This window comes from Notolabrus celidotus, chromosome 2 (genome assembly GCF_009762535.1).
Source record: "Notolabrus celidotus isolate fNotCel1 chromosome 2, fNotCel1.pri, whole genome shotgun sequence".
NCBI classification, from domain to species: Eukaryota; Metazoa; Chordata; class Actinopteri; order Labriformes; family Labridae; genus Notolabrus; species Notolabrus celidotus.
Window position 1 is genome coordinate 16,017,596 of NC_048273.1, and position 26,340 is coordinate 16,043,935.

The 26,340-nt window shown below is 39.4% G+C and overlaps 1 protein-coding gene across 1 annotated transcript in view; it reads right to left on the minus strand.

The window, feature by feature from the left end:
• Positions 1–804: 804 nt before the first annotated feature.
• Positions 805–26,340, minus strand: part of atf6 (activating transcription factor 6) — a 39,603-nt gene continuing 14,067 nt past the window's right edge. Inside the window, exons 8-16 of the mRNA XM_034710747.1 lie at positions 23,277–23,462; positions 23,040–23,131; positions 21,475–21,618; positions 19,813–19,908; positions 19,616–19,718; positions 19,022–19,092; positions 17,177–17,288; positions 12,412–12,496; positions 805–3,364 (exon numbers count right to left, since the gene is read on the minus strand). Coding sequence (XP_034566638.1) covers positions 3,168–3,364; positions 12,412–12,496; positions 17,177–17,288; positions 19,022–19,092; positions 19,616–19,718; positions 19,813–19,908; positions 21,475–21,618; positions 23,040–23,131; positions 23,277–23,462 — 1,086 coding nt within the window. The 3' untranslated portion in view covers positions 805–3,167. The remainder of the gene's footprint in view (positions 3,365–12,411; positions 12,497–17,176; positions 17,289–19,021; positions 19,093–19,615; positions 19,719–19,812; positions 19,909–21,474; positions 21,619–23,039; positions 23,132–23,276; positions 23,463–26,340) is intronic.

Consider the following 26,340-nt stretch of genomic DNA (forward strand, 5'->3'; position numbering starts at 1 on the left):
TTGTTTTTGATTACTTTTTCTCTACTTCAATTATCACAGGTCCTCTATTTGGTAATGTCAAAGATATTGCTGTTGACCTTTGTCTTGTTAAAGCACTTAATCCCTCAATATCAGACTGTTCTCAGAAAAGTACAATAAAGTCGGAAAAGCTAGCAAAAAAGTTTGTCTTGTTTTGGTAATCAAAGTAAAAAAGGCTTTTATTGCTGCTCATGGGCGAATCATAGACTGTATAATTAATGGACACAGTATCCGTGACGTCACCCATCTGTTTCTGAAGCACTGTTTTGAAGCCAATCGTTGGCAGGAGCCATATTGGAAATGCTGAACGCAACCTAACTGCTGTCGAGCTAGTGTGAGGTAAAGAGGCGGGCTTTGAGCTTCCTCGCCAACAACTACAGGGTGCTCGTTTGTCAGTCAAGTCAGTCATGTCATTAAATCAGCAAAACTTGTAATCTTATTATCTTTTGAACTGTCTCGTTCTAAAGAAAAATCATGTTTATTAATGCTGCAAAGATTGGCTTTTTGAATTGGTGTGTATTTGGTTTTCCGCTGTTTCTGCAGCCAGCCTCAAGCGGACGCTCAATGAACTGCAGTTTATAACGCTTCTGCATTGGCTTCATATTTTGAGACCAGAGGTTGCTGCTTGGAGTGAATGCAGAAAAGAGGAACAAGCAGATTAACTCTAAATAGGAAAATAATTATAATTTGTGTTAGCGGGTAACATTTGAGTTATTGTCAAAGAAAATTATCCAGTGATCAAACAGAGTGAATAAAAAAATGAAGCAAAGTAGGCAGCTCACAAACTAGTATTAGGCAAAATCCAGTGTTTATTTTGGTGTAATAAAATACAAAATAAAAATAACCTCACAACAACTTGGTTTCTAAGTACTGTTTGGAGGCAGTGAAAACAACGTGGAGGATAGAATATATTCTTTAAAACTTGAAGGAGAGAAAAAGACACACAAGGACAGCATCGCTTGACAAAACCCAGGCAAGTGACATGTCATTTCAGAAAGATTTGTATGGATACAGTCAAAACAATTATTGTCTATATCAGCATTATGTTACTAATTCTGATGATATATAATTTATGTTATACAGACTTCACTCCCAATTGCAAGTAGCCCACACTGTTACTGACATGTCAACATGAAGCAATCAAAGCCAGATATGACCCCCCATAGATTCTAAATTTATAGTGCAACTTTAGACAAATAATTATTGTTCAATACAGGCTTCAGTGCACCTAACACAAGTGCAATACAGCTGATGGACGGAGAGGTCAGGATTCCAAATTTGCATTTGAAAAGTGGTGACATGTTAAATGTTAACCTTATTGGATCAGCTGTCAAAAAGGGTTAGAGGATATATTTTCTGGGGACAGTAAACCCATAGATGTCCAAAAAACCTCAACACCAAAGAGACCTCGCAGCACTACCATTTCCAACATTAGTTGCTATTCATCCAGGGGTGTGTCAAGACATTTTTGGCTGGGGTGGCCAAGCTGGAGCACGGACTTATGCAGTCCACTAATCATATCTACCTTGATTACTAACATTAAAGTATCGTGCAGATGTTGTATTCCTGTGTATACATTTGACACCTCAAAAAGTAACCGAGTAGCAACATCTAAAAAGTCTTATGTTTTTCAATAGATTAATTTTACACACATAGAAAGCAAAAGTAGCAATTTTAAAAACTTTAAAAAAGGCAACATTCCAACACTATCAGAACGTTGCAAATTAGGATTCTTCTAACGGACAGTGTACAAGAGTTTGCTTGTATTTTTTGATGAACTGATTCTTCTGCACATCTGACAAAGTCGATGCACAAGGTAATTTTCCTGAAATTTAAAGTACCAAAAAACAAGAAAATTAGCAACATTTAAATGCAAAGAAAAGTACTCACAGCCTGCTGCAACAACAAGTCCCCGCTATAACAAGGCAAACATCCAATCACAGTTTAGAATTTTGGGGGAAAGGCACCTGGGGTGGCCATTCAAAATTTCAAGGGAGGCTCTATCCAGTATGTCTTTTAAGTTTCTCTGGTCCATTAGAAAGTTACAACCGAGCCAGATAGAGCAAAGACAGCAGATTTAAACTGAAGCAATATTAAAATAGAAATAGAGTACTGCCTCAAACCACAGACGTTGGCATTGCTGTTACATATAACAAATAAATAAGTAGGGTAAGTGATTATTTTTAACTTGCACAGTGCAAAGACCCCCGAAAAATGAAAAGAGAAATCCTTCATCATACAATACTAAAAACTCATTACCTGAAATTTGGGAAACCAACCAGCAACATAGTGGTAAGCCTGCTAGCCTCCATAGATCACCTGATTTCCTGAGATAAGCAAACACCACTTGATCTACCTGACATACTATGCCACCAATCCAATTTGCTTAATTTAGAGAGGCAAAAAACTGAGAGATTGTGACTCCAACATCTAGCTAAGATTCGACCACAGACTCTGTTGTGCTTCTACAAACTGATATCACAAACAAGTCATTCTGACTTTAGTAGTTCTCCATGAGAATAACCTAAGTTGAATATGAATTTTCAGCTCTCCTCTAGCTCTGCAGCTTGTCCTGAAATAAAAAAACCCCAAAAGAAAGAGCAGTCTTGAGAAGAACTGCTCTTGGGTTAAAGTATTTGTGTTATGAAGGGGTGACTCAGGGTTCAATGCTCGGCACCCTGCCGCTAAGCAATTACCCTTGTGTAGGCTGTCTGGGGTTACAGGGAGAAGTCAATGTTGCCACACAAGGAGCTAGCATCTGCTCGGACCCTATTACAGAATACCTCCGGATATTAGCCCCTAATAAGGAATGTGGCTGACTAGTGCTGACAATTTGAGTTACCTTTGTATTTTAAATGACTGGATTTCATTCAAATCTTAATCACAATCAGACAGTCAGTGGTAGTACACCAAATTTAAAACTCACACACACACACACACACACACACACACACACACACACACACACACACACACACACACACACACACACACACACACACACACACACACACACACACACACACACACACACACACACACACACACACACACACACACTAAAACAAATTAACTGAGGCCTTGTGTTCTGTTTGTCTTCATGAGTTTTTACTGAGGAGTTATAGAGAGTCCTGGAGCTGCTGTTGATCTTAAGCAGACCCCATTAGCACACCGACAGGAGGCGCGGCCTGGTTGTCAGTGGGAGAGTGCTGGTAAAAAGTGTCTGTGTGGTTGACCCTCAGCAAAGGCGGGATACTGGCGGACCTGATGTGGAGGATCCTGGTGTCCGTTACTTCACAGTCAATCTGCATCATCACCTCGTAGTCTTTGTCTCTTATGATGCTGTCTGTAATCAAAGAAACCAGAGCAGAGGTTTGTTAGGTTTGGATGCATCCATAAATCAATTAGACTAAAGTGTGTATTTACTCCCTGACCAGTAGATTGTATTTCATAGTAAATTATTTGAATCAGTTTAAGACAACAATAGTGCTCCTGAAACAGTGGCTTACTCATTACTGTTTGCTGCAGAAAGACACGACATGAGTATGTTTTGGTAGCGTAAGGGTTATTGTTTGAGACAGTTGGAGGCCTGAAAACCGCAACAAGCTCTGGTGGAGGCAGAACAACAGATGGAGCCCAGAGGTGAGTCACACACACTAGATTTCTCCATCGTGGAGATAAACAAAACAGCTCTAAACAAGAGGAGGACTTGCACTAAGAGAGGAGAACACTGGCAAAATGTGGGAGAGGTAAAAAAGAGAAGGAGAAATCACAAAAGATGAGTCAGGATCCTTCAGGCATCTTGTGTTCAGTGGAGAAAAAATAACTCTGGCAAGAATAAAGGACTGAATGTGATCAATATTGATGAGTCAGGCTTTTGTGTTTGAAAAAAAAACACACCCTGAGACTTCAACAGATGGTGTACAGTGGGATGGTGAACTGAAGCTAGTTATCAAAACAGTGTCACAAAGTCAGCCTTTGTAAGTTTGACTGAGTAATTCATTACACTGGACTGGAAATGTATGTTTGGAAAAGATGTTGGACTGTAGACAATGGTGTGGTTCATGGTCAGTGGTCTCCCACAGCCTGGCTTTGCTCAGCCGGTGGGAGGGACATCCTTCAAAGTGGACATGCTTATATGATTCTTTTTGCTAGAATAAGCTATTCTAACGATGCGTTTAGGGATCACTTTTATATTTACATTAACAGACAACTCCAAAACATTCGGCTTCCTTTGATTGTCATCAAGAGGTTCAGAATAATAACAATGTCCTCCATATGGAGCGCACAAGAGTAACGCACCAAAGTCAGTAAAGTCAGCTCATATATGAACCAGAAAAGAAGCTGTAGGTGTCTTTAAAATACCCAAGAGAGCTGCAAGTTGTTTAAAAGGCTGCAGCTTTTTTCAGACACCTGTGCAAGACATCAGCTTTGTCTGCCTCTCTGCAGATTTAATCAGAGGTGGAGGCGGAGAGAGCTTATCAAAAGGTACAGTAACAATTCAATAGCCTTTTCTACAGCCGGAAGACTCCACGCATGTTTATATCATTAAAAGGTTCGAAGACATTGCGATGAGTATGACTTCATCTGCTGCTCAACTTACTTTTTTTTACATTGCAAGGAAAATGGAATTTGGCTTCAGTGTCTAAGAAGACATCTCTGGAGAGGATTCTGCTCTATGTCACGCTATATCCATCTCAAATTAACTTTCTATATGAAGCAGAGCTGGAAAACATATTCTCTGTGTATCTGTTTATAGCTTTATGAGATCACAACCAGTCCCCCTCCCCACCATTACTGCACAGTTGAATTCAGTTCAGTTAAAAAAAATGACACTATGACATAACCACAACAAGCTGGTTTCCATCGAACAATAATACATTCAACAGCAAGGCAGCACAAAGTGGGAACATCTAATGTGCATTATTCAAAAGGAGTGTATGGAGGAAAAAATGCAAGAAGTCTTAAAATAAACGGGAATACAGAACTGACCCGGTGAACAAAGATGCTTAAGAGCCGGATAAGTTCACCAACAACTGAGGCGGAGGTATGATGCCTTTGTAGAGCCGACACTCATCAGTGCAGCAGGGACATTAAACAGCTCTCAAACAGCTGAAAAATATGAAGTCAAAGAGAGTTATGTTTGAGTATGGTAAGCACCAAAAGGCTGTCTTAAAATGAGAGTCTGAGTAGTCGTAAGTTTCTGAAAATCAAATTGAAGGTATACCCATTACTAGAGCTGGGCGATATTAAAAAAGATGTTACCCCGATACAATTTTATATCGATAATTACGGGGATAAATATCTAATTATTATTCAATTTAAATTTCAAGGCAGATTTTTGGTCCTGAGTGAAACCAGACAGTTTGTTAGCTTGTGTCGTGAATTGAGTACTCACATAAGCTTCTTGAGTTCCTCCTTTTTGACAGTGCTTAGAGAAAAGGTCTTTAATGAAAGATGACATTTTTGTGAAGTTTTAGTTTGTAGAGTCTTATTTTTCTCAGGTTGAGATAATTTGCATAATCTGATTTAAATTTACAAAAAAGATAAATCAAATTGTATACTATGTATCAGTGTAGTAGAGTATTGTTTTGAGTAGTGCAGGTCCCTTTAAGATTACTAAGAGTGACTAAGAGGGCAGAGTGATATTGTGTCCCACAGTGCACTTAAAGCATCACGCTTATTCAGTGTTCAGTTGTACTACGGTCACGGTGGACATTAGTGTTCAAAATGCACAGCAGAAGGCGTCTTCCTGCTCTTCCTTTACCCACATCAAGAAAATATATTTAATTAAGTGTACTAAGTAAGAATGTCACCCTTTCCAGTGGTTTAGGGGTGTAATTACTGGTTTAAATATGTCAAATGTTTATCGAACATTTTTTATATCTATATTGAAAAGTTATATCACAACAATTATCATTATCGATTTATCGCCCAGCCCTACCCAATACTGGATCTGTCATCCATCCATTGAGCTGCACGTTGTTTCCATTTTATGGTATTAAAACACTGATACCACTAGAGCATCATTTACACATGTACTCAGAAATGTAATGATTCATTTTATAAGGCATTCAATGTGTTGAATGAGTTTCTTACATAAAAACTAGTCTTGAAAAGGGGGGTTGTCTTTCAATCAGGTCGTCCTTTATTCAGGCCAAAACAGTAATTATTCAGTTTATGATTATTTTTAATAATAAAGGATTATTGGCTTTCATACTGTGTTACTTTTTTTCCCCAAACGTATAAATTAAAAAGTAAGTAGATATGAAGCATTCAGTGTTTTTTGACTGGCATTATACTGATTTCTAAATAAGTATTGGTTGATGACTTAAGTAGTTTGTTTTCCCAGTTTTCGCACCAGTAACCCTTGCCTTTACCTCATTTGTAAAAAGAGCAATGACAAAAAGAACTGGTTCATACTATAGCTGATCTGTATAGTACTTCAAAATTAGCAGCTATAGGTGGAGACCAAAACAGAGATAAAACTAACCTTGATTTCAGAGCTTTTATGATTATCAAAAAATTAAGGTGGACATTGGAACATCTATATGTTAAGACTTTATGCTCCTTTACTTTGCAAAACTACTGTACAACTTCTCTTAATTACTTTGTAAGTGCCCGATAATTACAAACAATTACACTGTAATTGCTGCGGCAAAATTAAAGACATTATCCAATTTGGAGACACATTTCTTCCCTGTTCCAAATTACCACAATGTCTTGATTCTATTCAGCCAACTGCTTAAGCTGCCTGAACAGTTAAACAGGAAACACACAAACGCACACAGCAATGAGGCCAAACTTCAAACAGCAGCTCTTTGAAGAAGCTGCCAAATCTACCATCCTGCTCTTACATGATCCCCTTCCCCCTTTGACTGGTGCCATCTGGAGACCTTCCAGAGGGCTTCAGCGACACAGTGAGCTGGTGTGTGCTGATAAAACACTCCTTTCTGGCAGAGATGCATCTGAGGTAACCTGAGAGTGCATCCTGGGAAGATTTAAGCTGCCAGGCTGGCACAAACTCTGAGGACGTGTTCATGAGGAGAACTTTTTTATATATATACAAGAAAGGAAGCAATTTATCCTAATTTTAGTCCAACTTGCTCTTATTGGTGGTTCTTCAAACAGTTTCTCAAACCGCTCTTGCAATTTGTTTGTAGTCTGTCCACTTACTTGTTGTGTTTGCACTGATGTTTTCATAACAAAGAACTTTCAGATAAACAGATACAGTTCTTTAAATTGAAATGAATACATGATTAAAAGGCTCCATATGAGTAAATTAAACAAACATAGGTCTGGTGGTATTTGGGCTCACATAACTAAACACTCCAGCAAATTCTAAGGATCATTTATTTAGATTCCTCCAAAATTGACATATCTTTAAACATTTTTTGATGAATGATTGTGATGCTTTCTGGTGGAATGCATCAGGGATTCTAAAACAATAAAACAATGTTTGGATGTTTAACATTAAGACACTAATCAAGGATGTCACAGGTAATAACTAGTGGATCTTCAGCCACGCAAGCATCTTTACCTTTTGCATTGGAACAGTTTTGAGCTTCTTGCCAAAATATGTATGCTAACATGCTCACAGTTTACATTAGATAAGGCCCTTGTTATTTATATTGTGCAGAATTTTGCATGTTAAGCATTTTCCGCTCCATATCCACCATCTTTGTTTCACATGTTAACATGCTAAATTTGGGTTAAATGCTCTAGCTTAATGACTAGTCTACAACACTATCTTAGAATGCTTCCCTTTCAAATGTTAAATGTGTCCCTCACAAATGCCTGCCAGAGAGCTTTCTGTTTTTATGCACCAAAACTGTGGAACTCTCTTCCTCTTGACACTAAAACAGCAAGCTCTCTGGATGTTTTTAAAAGTATACTTAACCCTCCTGTTATGTTTGTTTCTTAGGTACAGCAATAATGTTCCTGGGTCAATTTGACCCGGGGCCTATTTAATGATTCAAAAGTGTCAGAACCCCAAAAAATCCCAATAAACATTTTTTTTAATCTCATTATCAACTCCATTACTAACCATTTAAATCAATATTTAGTGCAATGTTTTTTTTTAATTCTCACAAATCATGGTTCAATGAGGATAACTCACTCGTTTTTTTATGAAAATTCATGTTGAAACTTTATTTAATGCACATTGGAAAGCCCTAAATATAATTACAATAGTTTTACATGACTTGTATTTTTGTTAATTTAATTTTACATTTAATTTAATTTTTTTATTTTATGAAGTGATGCTGATAAATTATTCTATATGTTGATTGCGCTAATTAAGCCAAGCAGACATAACATAAGCAGACCGCAACATAACAGGAGGGTTAAGACTCGCCTTTTTAATCTGGCTTTTAACTTGGAGTAATTTCCTTTTAGCCCTGGACTGCATTATTACCATTATGACCATTGTTAACATAATTTTGATTTATTTTATTTTATTCTATCTTATTATATATTGTATTTATATATTCTTTTTCTTGTATTTATCTGATTTTGTTTTATTGATTGTGTTGTCATGATTTTATTTTTAAGTATTTTATATCCCTTATCCTTTCCACTTTTACCTATTACTGTTGTTTTCTGTTTCTACTCTCTAATGAAGCACTTTTGGCTGCATGAATGTATGAAAGGTGCTATATAAATAAAAAAACGAGTTGAGTTGAGATAGATATTTCACGAAAAATTCAACTGCCATCTTCATCGTGGTGCAAGACTGAATGATATGAACTCACTAAAGTCAGTGAGAATTCAATGTCTGGGGAAACAGTCGTCTGTATAAAATCTTTTTGCTATCAATGAAATATGGTTGAGATCTTTTAGTCTGCACTAAAGTGGTGGTCAGACTGCTGCCATAAAAACATCCATGCGGATAGAATGACTTGTATCTAGATTTACATAATCTATTGGGAATAAGTTACTTGGCTGAAGATAAACTTGCACAAGCTGAAATTTATTTAGTAACTATGGCAAGGGTTAAACACTTGTTTTAATTAGAGTGCACTGCTTTCAGGGCACTGCTGGGTATATTTATTTAGTTAAGAGCAGGAAAATCTGACCCCTGACTTTTTCAGTGGCATGGAGCTCTAATTTGAACCCCCTGTGCAAGCTGCCTGCTAGCATCAGTGGACATGCACAGTCTCATAGAAGTAAAAATAGACTGCAGTGCGTCGGCCACAGTCGATCCACCTGTAAATGATGTAATCTCAAAAACATTCCTTTCCCAAAACATGTCGCTTCCACTTGATTGAGCTACTTTCAAACTCAGAGAATTGTTAAATAAACACTCCTTTCAGACCTTTCGAGGAACCGCCGCTCAGCTGCTTGCATTTTCAGAGATGATCAAGAGCGTCAAGGTTAAGTTACTTTAACAGAACCCCTGAACCGTGGACGCACAGCGAGACAGAAACAGACGATGGCTTACATCAAAGTCTCTATCTCCCATGTTCAGTTATTGACCAAGACAGACCAAACGCTCAAGGCTCAACAATCACTCCACCTCCTCCAGATGAAATCATCTAGGGACTCGAAGAGGAAAGCATTCCAAACGGAGAGCAGCAACTTGGAGCTGGAAAGAATTATCCATGGTTGTGTGACAGCAGTGTTTCTGCTTTGCTGAGAGTCACGCCCAGCTGATTATGTACATTTGCACTTAATCAGTTCAACGATTCAAACAAAGACAGCACAAATCTCCAACGCTACTTGAAGGCTGTCATCTGTGTGACATATGGGACTGTGAGGGTGTTGTGCTTCTGGGGAATCATCACCAACTTCTGGATTTGTCAGCCTCTGTTGGCTCATTATTTCACAGCACTGTTGCTGTCAGGTCAATGAGGATTACCAGGACGAGCAACTCGGGCATCTGACTCTGAAGCTACTGTAATTGTGCTAACATAAAACTGGTGTCAGCCCTCCCTTTAAGAGATACCACATGGTCCAGCAAAGACTTTGGATGCAAACACAGTCTTTTGCAACAAGCTCGGGTGAAACCAAAGCTTGGCATCTCCACAGGCTTCCATGACAGATCATGCAAATCCAAGACCCTTTCCTTGAGCTCACAAGAATCCTTCAAGACCTGATATCTCTCTCTGAATGCCACCTTTGTTTGGCCATTTCAACAATTAGCTGAAAAGGAGGTCTTGGATTTCACAATTTGCTGCTATTTCAATGGGCCATCTGACCGGCACAGACTTTAACATTCCTCCCTGACAAGACCAACCAAGAACAATGTTTACCTTCATCAATCTTCATCTCTAACACCACCCTCCCAGGGAAAAAAAAAGTTATTTCCCAACGGCCATGTCTTCCCTGCTGAGTAAGAGGCTCAGATTCCACTGACTCACTCCTCTCAGAGCTGGTTGAAACACTAATCAAATAACAAGACGGGGAGGTAACTGAAGAACAAGGGGATTTCAGATAAAAGTGCCAGGTTAACAGCCAACAACAACAAGCTGTCTTCCTAATTGCTCACGCCTTGAGTAAACACGATCCCTCCTGGGTCGACTTCCCGTCAGTACCCTGTCCTGCAGGCTTTGAGAAAATCAATCCATCTGATAATTAAATCTCAAGTTTTTGGCACAGAGGAATTCTTTCCACTGAAATATCTCATAACCAGACTTACCTGATCGATAATCCAGAGCATTAAAAGACCATTCGACTAAAGCTATGATAAACCTTGTGGAAATTAAAAAATAACAACTGCTTCAATTAATCATATAAAACAATTAGGCAACAAATGTTCCAATAGAAGTCCAAGGTACAGCCAATAAGGTATTCGGATACTGAGGCTTATATCAAGTGCTGAAATTCTTTGGATGGGTCTCTTTTATGGCGGCCAAATAAACGGCTGATTGCTTCTTTAATAGGCTAAAGGACCCTGCACCTCATCAAACTAAGTGCACTCTGATTCCAAACCACTCTGACAAGCTGTGGACACTAATTGTCCTCCCTATTAGAAGTGAAGCAGTTTAGATGAGTCATGCCCTAAAACCTAAAGAGGGCCTGTAGTAACCCTAATATAATGAACAAGAACATAATTCTGTATGTTCTGATTATTCCGTTTTTATGTCCCAAAACTTTGGAGCTCATTGTCTCCGAACATCAAATGGCCGTTTCTTGGAATTTTAAAAGTAAACTCAGAGTGAATTGGTTAAGCCCTCCGAGTAAGTTACCACATTGTTCCCTCACACTCTCTTCCTAGTGTCCTGTCCTATCCTCCAAATAAAGGCTTTAAAAGCTTGATTTAGAGTAGGAAAAGTAAAGTAAAACCTGTATTTTATTTAATCTCTGGTTTTCCCTGGTCAAATTAATATTTCTAGCTAAAAATGTACAAGTATAAACCTCTGCTACCTGGTATAAAAGACAACCACAAATTTACATTTCATTAGGGTTAATCATAGCAACACTATGAGATGTGTATGCAGTAACAGAGAGCACTTGCAACGCATTGTACACGCATCCTGTGGACTCCCCAGGTCACTCTCAAGTTTAACGAAAAATAGTAATCACATACTGAAATATCTACAAACTCTTACTTGTTTATCTTTTGAAACATATTCAGCAAAAATGTCTGAGACTGAGAGTACTTTAGGTTTTATCTGTGTCAACACTTTTGTTTATTGTTGATTGTAATTGAAATGAGAAGGCAAAATTGCACACACACAGATTCAATGCGCTCAAAAAGGTACTTTGGGTTAAATTATCAATTGTTATTTTCTCTTTGGGAACTATATCTTTTTAAAATAGGGAAAATAACTTTGGTTGTACTGATCAGTAACCTGCAGAATAGTCTAGAAAAGAAACGTGAGAAAGAAGGGACAGCAACTCGAGAACTTGATTCTGCAGTGAAAAAAAAGTGCAATATGAAATTTTTGCCATTTGCCCAGTCCTACCTCAGGGAATAAGCTATATTCTGTCAGCCTCTGTGTCTTTGTGTGGCTTACTTAGTGGCTGTACAGACACTTGACAGCATTGCTAAAAGCATCAGAGAGTATATAATCAGATGCTGAAGGACAAAACAGAAACCTCAAAGGGCCCAGAAAGAGGGAGTGAAGACCTTTAGGACAAGACGCCAGATGTCAAAGAAACTTTCTGGCAAAGACAGCCTATAAAGAAACTTTCATCTGAGTCAAATCCAAGAGGGTAGATTAAAGAAGGTAAGTTTCCCTGCACAGATTTTAAAAAAGGATCAATATCACCTTTAAAGGCTTGAGTGCACTATTTTGGTCCTAAAAGCTTTTCCTTACAAGCGTGTTATGCCACATTTATTGCATTCCTGTGGGGCGACGTGTTTTTTGAATCTGCTCCCGGCTTGCCTCTCATCTGTTTCATTGTGTTGAGTGACCCTAGCTGTTGTGTTTGCGCTGCAGTGCATACCGTTTATGTTCATAGCTGGCAACACCACAGACATCTTAGGTCGACTTCCCTTGTTGTGGCTGGTGGCAGGAAGTAGGAGATGGTCCTAAAAACAAAAAGAGGAGAAGTTTGTCAAGTTAAAAAAAAGTGGCTGGATGAAAGAATTTGCTGGTTGTTGATCAAGATTTGGCGTAGATTTTCTAACTCTGAGGAAGAGACCAACTGGAGGACTAAAATGAACAATTTGAAACGATCGATGATGTAATGGTCATGTGGGCGGTTTGAAGGTCCTTCAGTGAGGCAAATATTTCCATGAGGGTTTTTTAGTCAGATAATCCTTCAAATTGCGAATTTCTTTTCATGCCTCGCCCCATTGTGTTAACACGACAGTGACTCTAATTTCAATACCGTCTCCTTTTTCATTTAGCACTTATTGCACTTGTCCCAACAAGAACAAATATATGATCACAGCAGGACTCCAGTTTCTGAAACTAATAGAGAAGCCTAATTCACAACTGATACTGTGAAAGGGAAGTTTTAATCTGAGCTCATCACTTCAGAGGGGAATGCGGTGAGGGGGAATGTGCTAATGTGCAAATATACTGACTTTCACACACAGTTAATGCTGTGTTTGGCTCTGGATCTGTCATCAGATTTAAACCTGTGACTTTAATCATTTCAACAGAGTTAAAAAAGGATAAGATTAAGTACAGCAACACACAGTTAGAACCTCTCTGCTTCCTAAAAACCCATTCCTCCAATCCATTCTGAGATGCAGATTCTGACTTCAACAAGGATATTTTTTTAAAACTTGTAAAGCTCCTTTGTCTTGTGCAACTAGTTTCACTCATGACGATTTCACTTATCTTCATGAGTAAAATTAGTCAAATGCCCCTTTAAGAAAATTTCAGGGAGACATGCAGGAAAGGAACTCAAGATTTTGTCCGTATCAGTTGCAAGACAGAAACTTCAACCACATGTCCAACCAAAACCTGTTTAACTTCATCAAAACTCCGCTGGGAAAACTCAGCCTCAGTGAAATAAAAAATGAGAGAGGTGAAGGTGATGACAGGCGGGAGTAGAGTCTGAGGTTGGGAAACCGCATACAGCGAGAAAGATAGGAAGGAGAAATATGGAGGAAGTGTTAGACATAAAACATTGATGTGTGGATAAAGTGTGAAAAAGAGAATAAAGAGTGGGTCAGGGGATTGTTTTTTCAGTGTGATTTCTGTCAATGAACAAGCTGAGGAATGTACATCAAATTAAGCAAATCAGTACTCTTGCATATCTTTCATGAGAAGTGATTTTTTTTCACCTTATAAGTTTTATTGAGATTTATAGTGATGGCATGAGGAACTAAACCATCATAGAGAAATGAGATTGAGACCTGACTGTGTTTGGACGACATAAGGTAAAAAACAAATTCACATTACTGCTCATCACGAGGAGACCATGGAGCTTGTCAAGCTCACGAGGTGCTGCAGCTGCCATGACACCAGGTGACTTTTCCTTAAACCTCACTGGATCAGTCTATACAGAGAAAGTAGCCAGTGTTTCCTTGACGTCACCTCAACGCACACTTATATAAAGCCACAGGTGCTACAACAACACCAGAATTGAAGCAAAACCACAAAATGACAGCAGAGTAAGAGCAGTTCCATATTTTGCTCTTGTTATGTTTTCCATCACCTCAGCTTGTTTCACACTTAAACAAAGCCACAGGTGGTTGTGTGTCTGATGAGGGTTTAAAGGAACCTTGACCTGAGCATGACCATTCTGGGCGTGCAACATCCTGCAGAGGCTGACCTCAACTGCTGGCCAGGAAGAGAGCAGGGCCATGACGGACGTGATGAACGATTTCAGGCGAGAAGGACAAAAGTCAAATTTGCTCTTGATTGGTTCTAAAAGCTAAACAAATACTAAATTTAATCCAGAGCTTTGGCAGTCTAGAAATAACATCATACTGATGTAACAAAAAGAAAACACAAAAAAACACACCATTTTTACAGACACCCACATGCACGCACACACGAGACACCCTGAAACCCAGGAAACAAAATACAAGCAAATAAACTGACAGAGGAAAACTAACAACAAGGTCCGCTGCAATTAACAAGGTCACAGTGAAAAAAGTTTCTCTCATAGAGAGTAGACCCAGAGGAACAGAGACAAGACTTGATGCTTTCAAGGGAATTTTCCCTGTTTCATGACATTGACAGACCACACAGATAATCAATAGAGTTAGACAGATGGTGTTAGCCGACCTCTCAACTTTTAATCATCACAAAGGACTTCTTTCTCCAGTGTTACTTTAAGTAACACTTTTAAGTAACACTGGAGAGTAACACCCCCCCACCCAATTTTAGTCCCTCTGCCGTGTAATCTAGCAGTGGTTTGCTATTTAAAAATGTTTCATATATGAACCTCATCTGTTATAAAAGGGGTTCCCGAAGTGTGGGTCGGGACCCCTTTGGGGTCACAAGACACGAATGGGGGGTCACAAGATGTCTTCCAGATTTTTAATTTTTTTAAGTATTCAAAATTAGCTTATTTGACCAATTATTGTAAAAATATAGATGAAAATAGTGGATACATTTGAAATAAAACCCTGCAAATAAGTACATTTCATTAGTTTTCTGCCTTTCTTTGTTGCCAGATGACTCCTTAAGTTAGGGTTCGGGTTAGCTGACAGTTAATTAACATAAGGATCAGTAGCAGCAGGTTAATTCACAGCAGCACAGGAAACACGGCCACATGTGCATGTAGGTAAAATAATTTAGAAGTATGAAGTAAATTAAGTATGAGGGATTGGAGGGACAGTGGGGGTCGCCTATATTTTGGGGGTTGGGGGCTGAAAAGTTTGGGAACCCCTGTGTTATAATATGGCTGTAGTACTCTGGGTAATCTAAAAGGTGACACTCAACACTATCTCCCAAATTAAATCTATTATAAAACAAACTTTTAATCCTACGGCCTAAAATCTAGAGGCAAACAGATAATGGTTTTTCGGGGCCGAAAAGGCAATATCACCCAACACAAGAATACTGTTTCCAAGGAAGTGCTACCAACCATCCAAACTAAGGGACTGGGTTTTTTTTTTAGACCTATAAATTAATCAAAATCCATAAAAACGTCTTAAGATCAATACTTAGTTGATAGTTGGTGTATTTAGTTGGTAGCCTGGTAATGAAGCAGGATAATGTATAGTTAACCGGTGATTATGCCAAATAGAATCCCTTCAGGGTGAGATATCTTGAGAATTTTATGGCAGTATTTTTGATGTGGACTTTCATGGCTGCTTACAGTTCCTCATGAACGTTTTGTTTCTGATGCATAAAGATTAAACACAAAATAATAAATAAAAGTCACGTGTCTTTACTTACAGTTGTGCTCATAAGTGTATATACCCTGGCAGAATTTGTGATTTTTTTGGGCCATTTTTCAGAGAATATAAATGATAAGAGAAAAACTTTTTTTTCACTCATGGTTAGTGTTTGGGTGAAGCAACATTTTTATCAAACAACTGTGTTTACTCTTTTTATATCATAATGGCAACAGAAACTACCCAAGAAACCATAAATTCTGCCAGGGTATGTACACTTATGAGCACAACTGTATATGATGGATATTTAAACGCTTATGTCCCTTCAATTGCTGTTACTTCAATTGTAATCTTTTCTTTCAATTACAGTTAAATTTCAATCACATGTTCTTGTTCTTTAATGCTACTTTTACACATTTTTTAATGTTATTTGAGGATTAAAATTGGAAGAACAATCATACATTGGACATTTAAAACAAAAATAGTTTGCCTTTAAATTAAATGAGTCTTTTTTCTGTATTATTCAAAAGTTGAATTATCAAACGTTGTTTATCAGTGAATGATTCAACTCTCCCTCTCTCTGCTTATGAAACACAAAGCCGCCTCAAACTGAAAGACAGCCACTTGACCTGTAGAGGCCCTCAGCTTAGTAACACCATTGTCACCATTGTCCCTGCTGTCACCATGACGACTGAGAGCAAAACCTGTGAGAGTCGCTTGGTGACAAGAGGTCTTGATCTTTGACTGCATGCTAAAGACTCCCTCCCCTCTGAGGATTAAAGGACTTCACATCCTCCAGGCCTCCAGAGGTGCATTGTGGGAGATGATCTTGGCCAAGCTTTTTGTGATAGCAAAGAAAAAACATTAATTTGTTTTCAGGGAGGAGTGAGAGCTGAGCTTTGTTTTCTTTTTAGTTGGTTATGACTCAGCAACAAAGGGATGTAAGGTTGGGGGCTTAAAGAATCAGTCACAGAAACAAACCCCAAAAAGATGTCTTTCTGAACACAAGAGGAGGATTAATCATATCAGGAGGGGAAAATTAAGAACAGACACAACAGCTTAAATCAGGAAAAACATGTTCCAATGAAAAGAGACATTGTAGATCAACACTGACATTAGGTGGTGCCTGAAAATCTAAAACACAGTTTTCCTGATTGCAAGTGGACACAGAAAACTAGACCACAGAAGGGTAGTTACACCCTGTGGCGTGTGCATTTCATCCCCTCCCCAACCCTTTAACTTTTCCCTCACATTAAAGCTCTCTGTTGATGCACAGACCTATGACACATCATCTACGATTCATAACTCACTCTTGCTATCATTTCTTTGGGAGGAGGAAAACTTGTGACAGACATTAATAAATTGATCAATGATTAGCTGCGAAAACTTCCAGTGAAACTCCCTCAACTTTGACCCTTTGTGATTTCTTGTAAAAGTCTGAGTGGGAGTGAAGCTGAAACTTACCCTGCGGAAAGACACAACGTAAAAAGTGTCACCACGACGATTGATCTCATCAAAGAGGTTGCTGTAGGTGTGATGAGGTGCGTAGTACACCTGCAGCTCATTGCCAGGATTCCTAATGATTAACAAAAAACAGAAATATTAGAAGGACATTGAATAATACAGGAAATGTGGAGAAAGAGACAGAAAGTGGAATCTGATATACATGTTTGTAAAATAAATGGCATTAATGCAGCAGATTAAGTGCTGATAATCCACGTTTTATGTCAAATAAATGTATTATATTTCAATATAATGCAGCATGAAACACTGAACAGTCTTGATATCAGGTGAATAGGTCTATAGTATCTTTTAAAATTAACACATGCCCAAAACTTGCTATACTACAGATCAAATTAGTACACAATCATCTAGATCAGGGGTCGCAAGATGTTGTGCAGATTTTGTATTATTTCTAAGTAAGCTAAATTTGCTTATTTTAACCACTATTGTAAAAATATGGACAAAAATAGTTACATTTGAAATAAAACCCTGCAAATAACTACATTTCATTAGTTTTCTGCCTTTCTTTGTTGCCAGATGGATCCTAAAGTCAGGGTTTGGGTTAGCTAATAGTTCATTAACATAAGGATCAGTCGCAGCAAGTTCACTCACAGCAACACAGGAAACACAGCCACATGTGCATGTAGGTAAACTCATTTTGAAGTATAAAGTAAATAAAGTATGAAGCAACATTTAACCACTTGGAGGGACAGTGGGGGTCACAAGTCTGTGGCACATGTATTTTGGGGGTTGTGGGCTGAATAGTTTGGGAACCCCTGATCTAGATAACCATTAAACAATCAATAAGTCGTCCACACAGCCACTGGATCCATCTTTTTTAACGATATCTTTATAACATGTGATAAGCAAAATTTAAACAAATGTATGTTTGTAAATTGAAACATTTGTTAACAATAGAAACAGATGAATCCACAACCACAATCCCTGATAGCTGCGGCCCTTCAGTGGCTTGTTTACTTTGTACCAGCTATAAAATAAAGAGAGGAGGCCAAAGCTTCAGCACGTCCCACAGCTGTGACCAATGTTCAATTCTAAACATAGTGTAGTAGGAGGGACATCGTTTTTAGTTTGTGTATTTTTGATCTTAACTCAATATTGTACTTCTATTCTTTTATTGTCTCCAGGGCCTCCTTAAACTTTTTTTTCCTTTCTGTCCTGTGGATTTTGACATTCATAGACTTACTACTTGGAAAGAAAAACCACAGGTGGCTAACAAACTATCTACTCCATGTGTCTGATCTGAACTACACAGTGCAGTCCAGGAGGAAAGGCTCTTATTGACCGCCAAATCTCTGCAGCAGTGTAAAAGGGTCAACACTTGAAACCACTGTGTCATAAATCGGTCAGTTTGTGAAATTTAAAAAGGAGGCAACTGCCAAAAATGACGTGAAGGCAGAATATTTATTTCCATTGCAGATCTGTTTTAAGAGCCACTCTGGTCAAAAACAACTCTTAAACAATAAACATACCAGTGTGTTTTAACTACAGTTACTTTACATAATTTACTTCTTTGATCCTGCAGACAATAAACACCCCTGTCTGCAGCTCTAAACAAATCACAGCACACTGTTTGAGTTTACAACACAGTGACGGTTTACCACACAAGGAGTAATTGCTATGTATTTGCTCAGTTATCTACAGTATGTTTCGCCCTCTAGCTACCAAAAGAAGCTGAATGCAGCGTTAAAACTGAGTGTGAGAGTTTGTAAGCAAAACATTTACACCTGGGAAAAAGATAGAGTTGTTGAGTTTGTTCTAGAAACATTGAAAGAGATCTTTACTCACTTTTCTTCTGTAGTTTCTGTGTATTGGACCGTCGCAATCTGTGCACTCTGAGCCTCCTTATTCTCTGTTTTCTGTTGGGAGGAAAGACAGAATTAGCTTTAATCTTTATATATTCAGTTAAACAAACCAAAAGCAAGAGCAGAATCAACCGTTGGCAACACTGTCAAACATATAAATACAGTCTTCATTCATTATTTTATGTGTATGTAAGGATAAAAAGCTCAATCTATATAAGACATAAACACATCTATGTTTCTATATCTAGTAAAATGAGAAGTAGCTTTATACTAACTTGGCTGCTCTGAATGGATAAGACTTTCTGCGACCGATTTTAAAAGAAAGATGGAAAAAATAGAGCAGGGGTAATAATCCTACAGCTCTCCCTTTTAGTGTTGTGTTTACTTTCTCAGGGCTGCCGGATTAAACTTGGCCCAATAAAGAAAAATGTGAGTCCGGAAAAAGGGAAGGTGTGAGGGGAGGTGAAAAAAAGAACAGCATACAGTTTGACTTTAGTTTGCAAGCTTTGTTAGAAACACTTCTGTCTGTTTGATTTTTGCACGCTCTGTTGGATATGTTTCCCAAACTGTGACTTACCAGAATGGTCCTGGTGGGTTTGTGGTTGCTGTTACTCATGCGCCTGGTTTTGGTCAGCTGCACTTCATGACGGTGGACCCAACCCCTCAACTCGTGCGCCAACCTGCCAATCAACATACGTGAGATTTTTTCTCAGGGAGATTCCACGCAACTTTGCGGTATTTAGTGAAAAGAGAAAATAGGGTCTTCTAACTTACTCTAAGCACTTGGTCCTGTTAACAGGAGGCTGGCAGGAGGGAGGTGGTCGAAGGAAGATGGGATCTTTCACCACCATCAGTGCTTTGTCCTCAGAGCTACAGAGACACAGACAGAAGGTGTTCAAGGGAGAGGAAAGATACTTTACAAGGCACCTTCTGATGCCCTCATGTCAGTGCAAGAACTTCGTAGGAACAATCTGTTACGAGTTTCCCCCACATGTTGAGAAAATGCTGTGAATGCAAATTGAAAGCCAACATGGCCGCCTGCCCTCAGTTGGAGGTGAAACATTTCAATTGGGCTGCGAAACAGGAAGGAAAGAACAAAAAAAAAAACGCCTGGCTTCATGGCGTCTAATTTTAGTGCTGACTAATGACTTTTATTGATCCAAATGCTTGACACATGACATGTGCTGAAGTGGCAGAGATTTGCTGGCTGATTGTATAAAAGAAAATGTTGAGAGGGGAGGTGCAGAGATTCTAAAACATAACATCCACGCGCTGCTGTTCTTCCTGCTCAGACTGATCATAAACATGAGACAGAGAAATGCAGGTTGACAGACATCGGTTTGGTCTTTGATAATGCCTGAAGAAAATCCGGCTTTTTTGTCGGCTCTTACTCTTAAGTTAGATTCACAAACATTACAGGCAGAGCAGGGATCAGCATTGCAAGACTTGGCTTTCCTCCTTGGACGTTACCAGGACTTTAATCACAACTGTTAGGCATCAGTAAATGAGTGATTATGTTGATCGAGGCGATGATGTAGACTGTCCACACAGTCAGTGCCCACCTGCAGAGGCCTTGTTACCTAAATGTCTGCCAACGACGTAATACCTCCCCAAGGCCCCCCTCATCAGAGCCAACACATCGACTGAGCTCCGCCTTCCTGACTCTAAACATTCTGGAAATGGTTCTGTGAGATGGCCTGTCAGACCACAGAGGCCTGATTATAACTCTGGCTGAGGGGCCTGTATTAACCTCCCCGCACGCACACCTTCCTGTTCAGTGGGACCCCAAGATTAGGTTCCATACCCCCCCATCATCCTCATCTCTGTCTCTCTGGTGCTGTCACCCCTTTTGTAAAGGCTAATGTGTTCCTTCCTGCCTGCGCTGGTTTAATGCTGCTGGGAAACCTGATACCCCAGCTGAATGGTTTGCATTAACATGTAACATACCCTACGCAGAGATATGACAAAACACAGGCTGGTAGTGCCATGCAGACATTAAGACCCTCTGACCACCTTGAAAAACATCATTTTCAGGACATGAGGCTGCAGCTAATGTACCAAACAAGAATGTTATTTATGCAATTTACAAATGAGTCTGCTGGGCCTCTCTGGAGTTTAAAAAAAGAAAGAATAACATATAACCCTTTCGGAAAATAAACTGTTACCAGGCATATAAAGCTGGATGTCAAACGAGGCCTGACCGCAATTTCCCACCTTGTTACTTAAAGCACAACAGCCGTCTAACCAGCCGGGGGCCTGGAGGCATTTTAAAGACAGACGTTTGAGCTAAGTTGGTAACCGGCTGGCAGGCGTGTTTACACGTGCCGTAATGAGCTGTACCAGTTCAGGCCGAGCCCCAACACAGGTGCATCCTGGTCTGCTGACATGGCGTGGTGTTGTGAAAGGTGTTCAGAGTAGAGGGGTTGAGATCATTACCTGTCTGCGACCTCAGAGGGGCCACTGCGGAGGGAATCAGGGCCCATCACAATCTCAGTTTGGTCTTCTGAGGAGAAATCCAACAGGTGTCTGCCGCTGTGTTGCCCTGTATAGACTTCAGGTTTTGATCCACCCTGAAACAGACTGATGAGACAGAAGGCAGATTAGCAAAAGGTAAAATCAGGACACTTTGACTGTAGGAAACAAACTTAGAGGACTGGACTGGAATGACCGCTGAATTCCAAGTTGGGCCACTTCCTGCGCACAGAAGGGGTCCCTGTTTCTGGCAACAAGCAGGATCTGAACTCTGATCTAGACTGTATAACCCAAAGTATTGTGGGGCACACACACAAGCGAAACAACACACAGTCTCTTTCAACGGTATTACTACACTGGGTGGCATTTTCATTTCAAAGGGATCTGACCTCAAAGCGGGCATATTTTACATTCCAAAGGAGAGCCCTAACACAAAATACACAGATGCGAACACAGGTACAGACACACACAGACTTAAGCTACACTGAATAGCCCTCAAATGGTATGAGTCTCTAGAACCTTTTTGACTTTTAGGCTCTTGAGAACAATGAAAAAAACATATTCCCAGCTCAGAGCGCAGACAGATTTTTCGTCAGGCGAGAAGAGGTCCGCATCTTTGTTGAGAAAGTTCTTCCCAGGAGAAAATAAACATTTTTATACCATGAGAACAGAGGAATCATCGTTAACATTTGGAGATGGACTGTGACTTTTGGGTTTGTGGAAATTACATAATCTCTCCATCTGGTTACTGGATGGAATCAGAGCTCTATCCCTGGTGTAGATTTATGTAACTCATCACAATTTGTCAGCACTGTTAATATTACAAGCACTGATAAGAAAAACTTCCATAAACAAAAGCCTTTTACTTCTTTTGTTGCCTGAAATTACTTTCTTTTTCTCTGCAGTAATAAATGTTTACTTTCCTCACTTCCAGCAGGGTGTTTCGAGGCTTATTCACCCATTAGTCACAACGTCCAATAAACTCTGGAAACAATAATAGAGGAACGGAAAATACACACAAGAGCCAGTTGGCGGGAATGAACCATTAATTATCAGTTTCTTGACCAACTTGACCATTCTCACGATGGATATAACTATACAGCATGTTCATTGTTGGACTCCTTTATTCTGGTACGACAAGGAGAGCATTAAGCTTGGCTGGTTCTGCTCCAAGGTTTAAACAAACTACTATAAATTTATTTTAAGATTGTGAGATGACTTTTTATTGGTTAACTATCTTTTTCTTTTGCATGTAAAGCAACTGAAAATGTGCATGAAGTTAGTTTGTGTGATGTTGCTTCAATTGGAAACATACTCCGCTGTTTTCAATCAATGTTTTTGGGTAATGTCATGAGAGACGTTATTCCCAAAATGAGTCATGGGGCTTCCCATTTGATTTCCTCCCATGATCAAACTGTTCTGCATCTACAGTATGTTGCAGTTAATCCTCCTTAATCTTCAGCTACAGTATCTGCCATCATCTGCACTCAGAAAAAGATCCACTGTCATTTTAGACGCTGCATGCTTACCTCATTGGTCCGACGTTAAGCGCTACAAACACCAACACCACCATGAGACACACAGCTCTCCTCTTGGGGGCCGTTACATTTAGAACCTTGTTCTGCAAGCACAAATATGGATCAAGTTAGAAGCAATACATTTGCGTGTCCCTGAGGAAATTTCTCATCATCTGTTTTGCGCAGCACAGGCATGCAAATAAGTGTAGGCAGCGTTGAAATTGAAGCAGCAGAGCTGCAGCCTCTCACTTCAGTCATCATGCCCTCCAGCTGCCTCTTGAGGCTGCCATTCTCAGACTTGAGCGCCTCATTCTCCGACAATGCCAGCTTCAGGCGAGCTTCCAGAGAGAGCATATACTCTTTTTTCTTCTTCCGAGACAGGGAGGCCGACTCGCGGTTCTTTATCATGCGCTGCTGCCTCTGTGACATCTTTGACTGGAGTAACAAAAACAGATACGAAGACAAAGAATAAAATGAAACATAGCTTATTACTAGGACTGCACAATAAGCAGCAGTGACAATAAGAGCTTTTAAGAAATAATAATTAGAACCAAAAGTTGAATGTGTTGCACAGAACAAGAAAGTGATTCTAATTTTCAGCACTGAGCATGCAGACATTCTACCAATCAGATGTAAGCCTGTGTATAATGGCACTGCTTTCACTCCATTTTGATGCAGCCGGCTAATAATAATAGTAATTCAATGATAGAAAAAATGCTTTTGGATTTATTTGGATTAAGGAGGGACATGTTTTAAACTCAGGTGTAGTGCAACATGAAGCACAGAAGTTAGAATTACACACTTCATATCCTCATCCGGATATTGAACAATGTGTTCGCTAAACTGATTTCATGCAGGTCTAGTTATGACTTATGTTATGTCATATCATAAGCATTTGGATGCAGCAACTCACTTATATCCACACAGGAAATGGGTTATCCCAAGAATGTAGTGAAATGCCTGTCTGAGCCACCTGTTAGATCATTTCACCAGTGTGACATCATCTTCATCTCTGTTCACAGGGTCATGGGGTTAAAATGGCCTAATTTATTATATATATGGCATCTATTTCTCAAATATTAAAAAACAATGATTAAGTCTCAAGAGGACTTGTAAGGAATTAGTGGCACACACATTAAAACCGACGATGAAGTCAATCTTCAGTGTTATATGCTTGTTCAACTGCAAAAGCTCCAACATCTGCTCATTCTGCTCATTTACACCCAGGATGATTGTGGCACAATGAAGAAATTCCTTAAAAAAAGTGGGAGAATCCAGAGAAAGTTTGCAAAAGGGGGGACATTGGCATGAGAGAGTGAAAAGACTGACAACATGGTGAGAAAGTAAACAAAAGAGGGGGAGGAGGCACTGACATGAAAGCCAGGGTCGACAATGTTATTCTTGGGTGGAAAACAAACCCTGCTGATGTTTCAGTTTACTGCAGTGATGGAATAATAAATGGACATGTTCAAGATGTGTCGAAAGGTTAATGTCACCCCTGCAACAAATCAGGGCTTTGACATTGCCCCAAAGAGCCGTAAAGTGCACAAGATTAAGCGTACGCTCGGAAAATATTTACACTGACATCCTCTGAGAGGTCAGAAGGTCTCCTGCAATGCCTCTGTTCGATATGTGTTTACAGAGTATGTCACTCTTTGAGGTCCACATCTGAGACGCATAAACACAGACAAACTATATATATGTTATAGGCCTGGAGGTAAGAGAAAACATGTTCAGCAAGTCAGTCTAAATTGCTGCAATTACTGTCTCATAACACTTCAGTTTCTTTGAAAATACAGAGAAAATATTCAGTGTTTTTCCACCTAAGCTCAGGGGCTTTGTTCTAAAGAAGATTGTCTTAAAGTCTAAGGAGGCAAAATAACAATAAAAAGTGATAATAAGTAGAAGAAATAAACATTTTCATTAATAAATAAACAGCTTGGAGGAATTCTAAAGTTTGTTTACAGGAAGCGGAACCAATGGGATTCCTTCCACTCAAGGCCAAAGGTGAAAACCAAAATCAAAGCTTTGCACACCAACCCAAACAGCAAATATCCAAACATGACCCATTCCAAATTAACACGACCCACGGCTGACGTGATCATCTGAGAACCTTCTTTGAATAACTGGTCACCAGTCACCCCTCTACCAGCCTTCTCCAAACACAAACACCCTCCCCAAGGGTAAGCCCCTGAGATTCTGGACCTAATCGCCCCGCTGGTGACTAAAGTTATTTGGATCCCTGTATTTGTGTTCTGTCTCCTGAGAAACCCCTCTGTCTCCCAGATCCAGATCTGGGAGCCGTGCCACTAGTCTGAGCCTGGGAACACTGCATGCAAGCAGTTACCAGGGAGTGGAGAGCATGGGGAACTCAGCATCCACCACCAGGACGTAGAGGAAAATGTAGGGACAGTGGTGAAAAATTTGGCAAAGTGGCATTTCTCAACAAAGCTCACTTGAATGGGTGATGATGGGAAAAGTCTCTGGAAAAAACATGTAAAGGTGCTGATGAGAATGGTACAAGACCCTAGCTGCTTAAGCTAACAGATCTCAGCATGCCTGACTGTCACACTGCTGTTGAGAGGCTGCTCCTTCAGCAGTCACGGGGTTACTCCAGGAGGAAGTGTGTGATGAACCATTAACCTCTCCAAATGGGAGGGGAGGTTTACAAGCTCGAGTGAAAACGTGTCCTGATTTAACTACAGCTCATAAACACCTTTGACTGTGGCATGTTTTCCACAGGTGAAATAACTGTGAAGCTGTGATGCTGAATTCTAATGGTTGTTTTGTACGGCAATTCACACTTCAGGCACTCAATTTCCTTCATTTTAACATTGACTAAGTGCTTATCCGAGACTGCTGAGTGCTGTGGTTTAAACATGAGGGCGGAGAGCAAAAACCAGAGTGTGTTGTTTAATGTCTTATTGCTGAGTTTCTTTTTTGAGGGATTTTTTTTCTTCTAAAGCAAAAAAACTTGAAAAAATGAAAATTTCAGTTTAGAAACGAAAAAAAAGAGAAAAGTGAAAATTTCACTTCTGTTGCAAAAATATAATATAAGACTTTGATCTCAGACCATGAATCTATTGTTTTGTGTATGATTGTGTTTGTTCGTGGTTTCTAATGTGCCTGTGATCTCGACAGCATTGGAAATGTGGGAAACCTCAATGTCTTTTCGAGAATAAATGAACGTTTTGAATTGAATTGAAAGAAAACATGAAAAAGTGAAAAATGTTCTTACAAGTAAAAAAAACATAATAAAGTGAAAATTTTGGTTTAGAAGCGAAAAAAAATTAATAATGTGAAAATATCACTA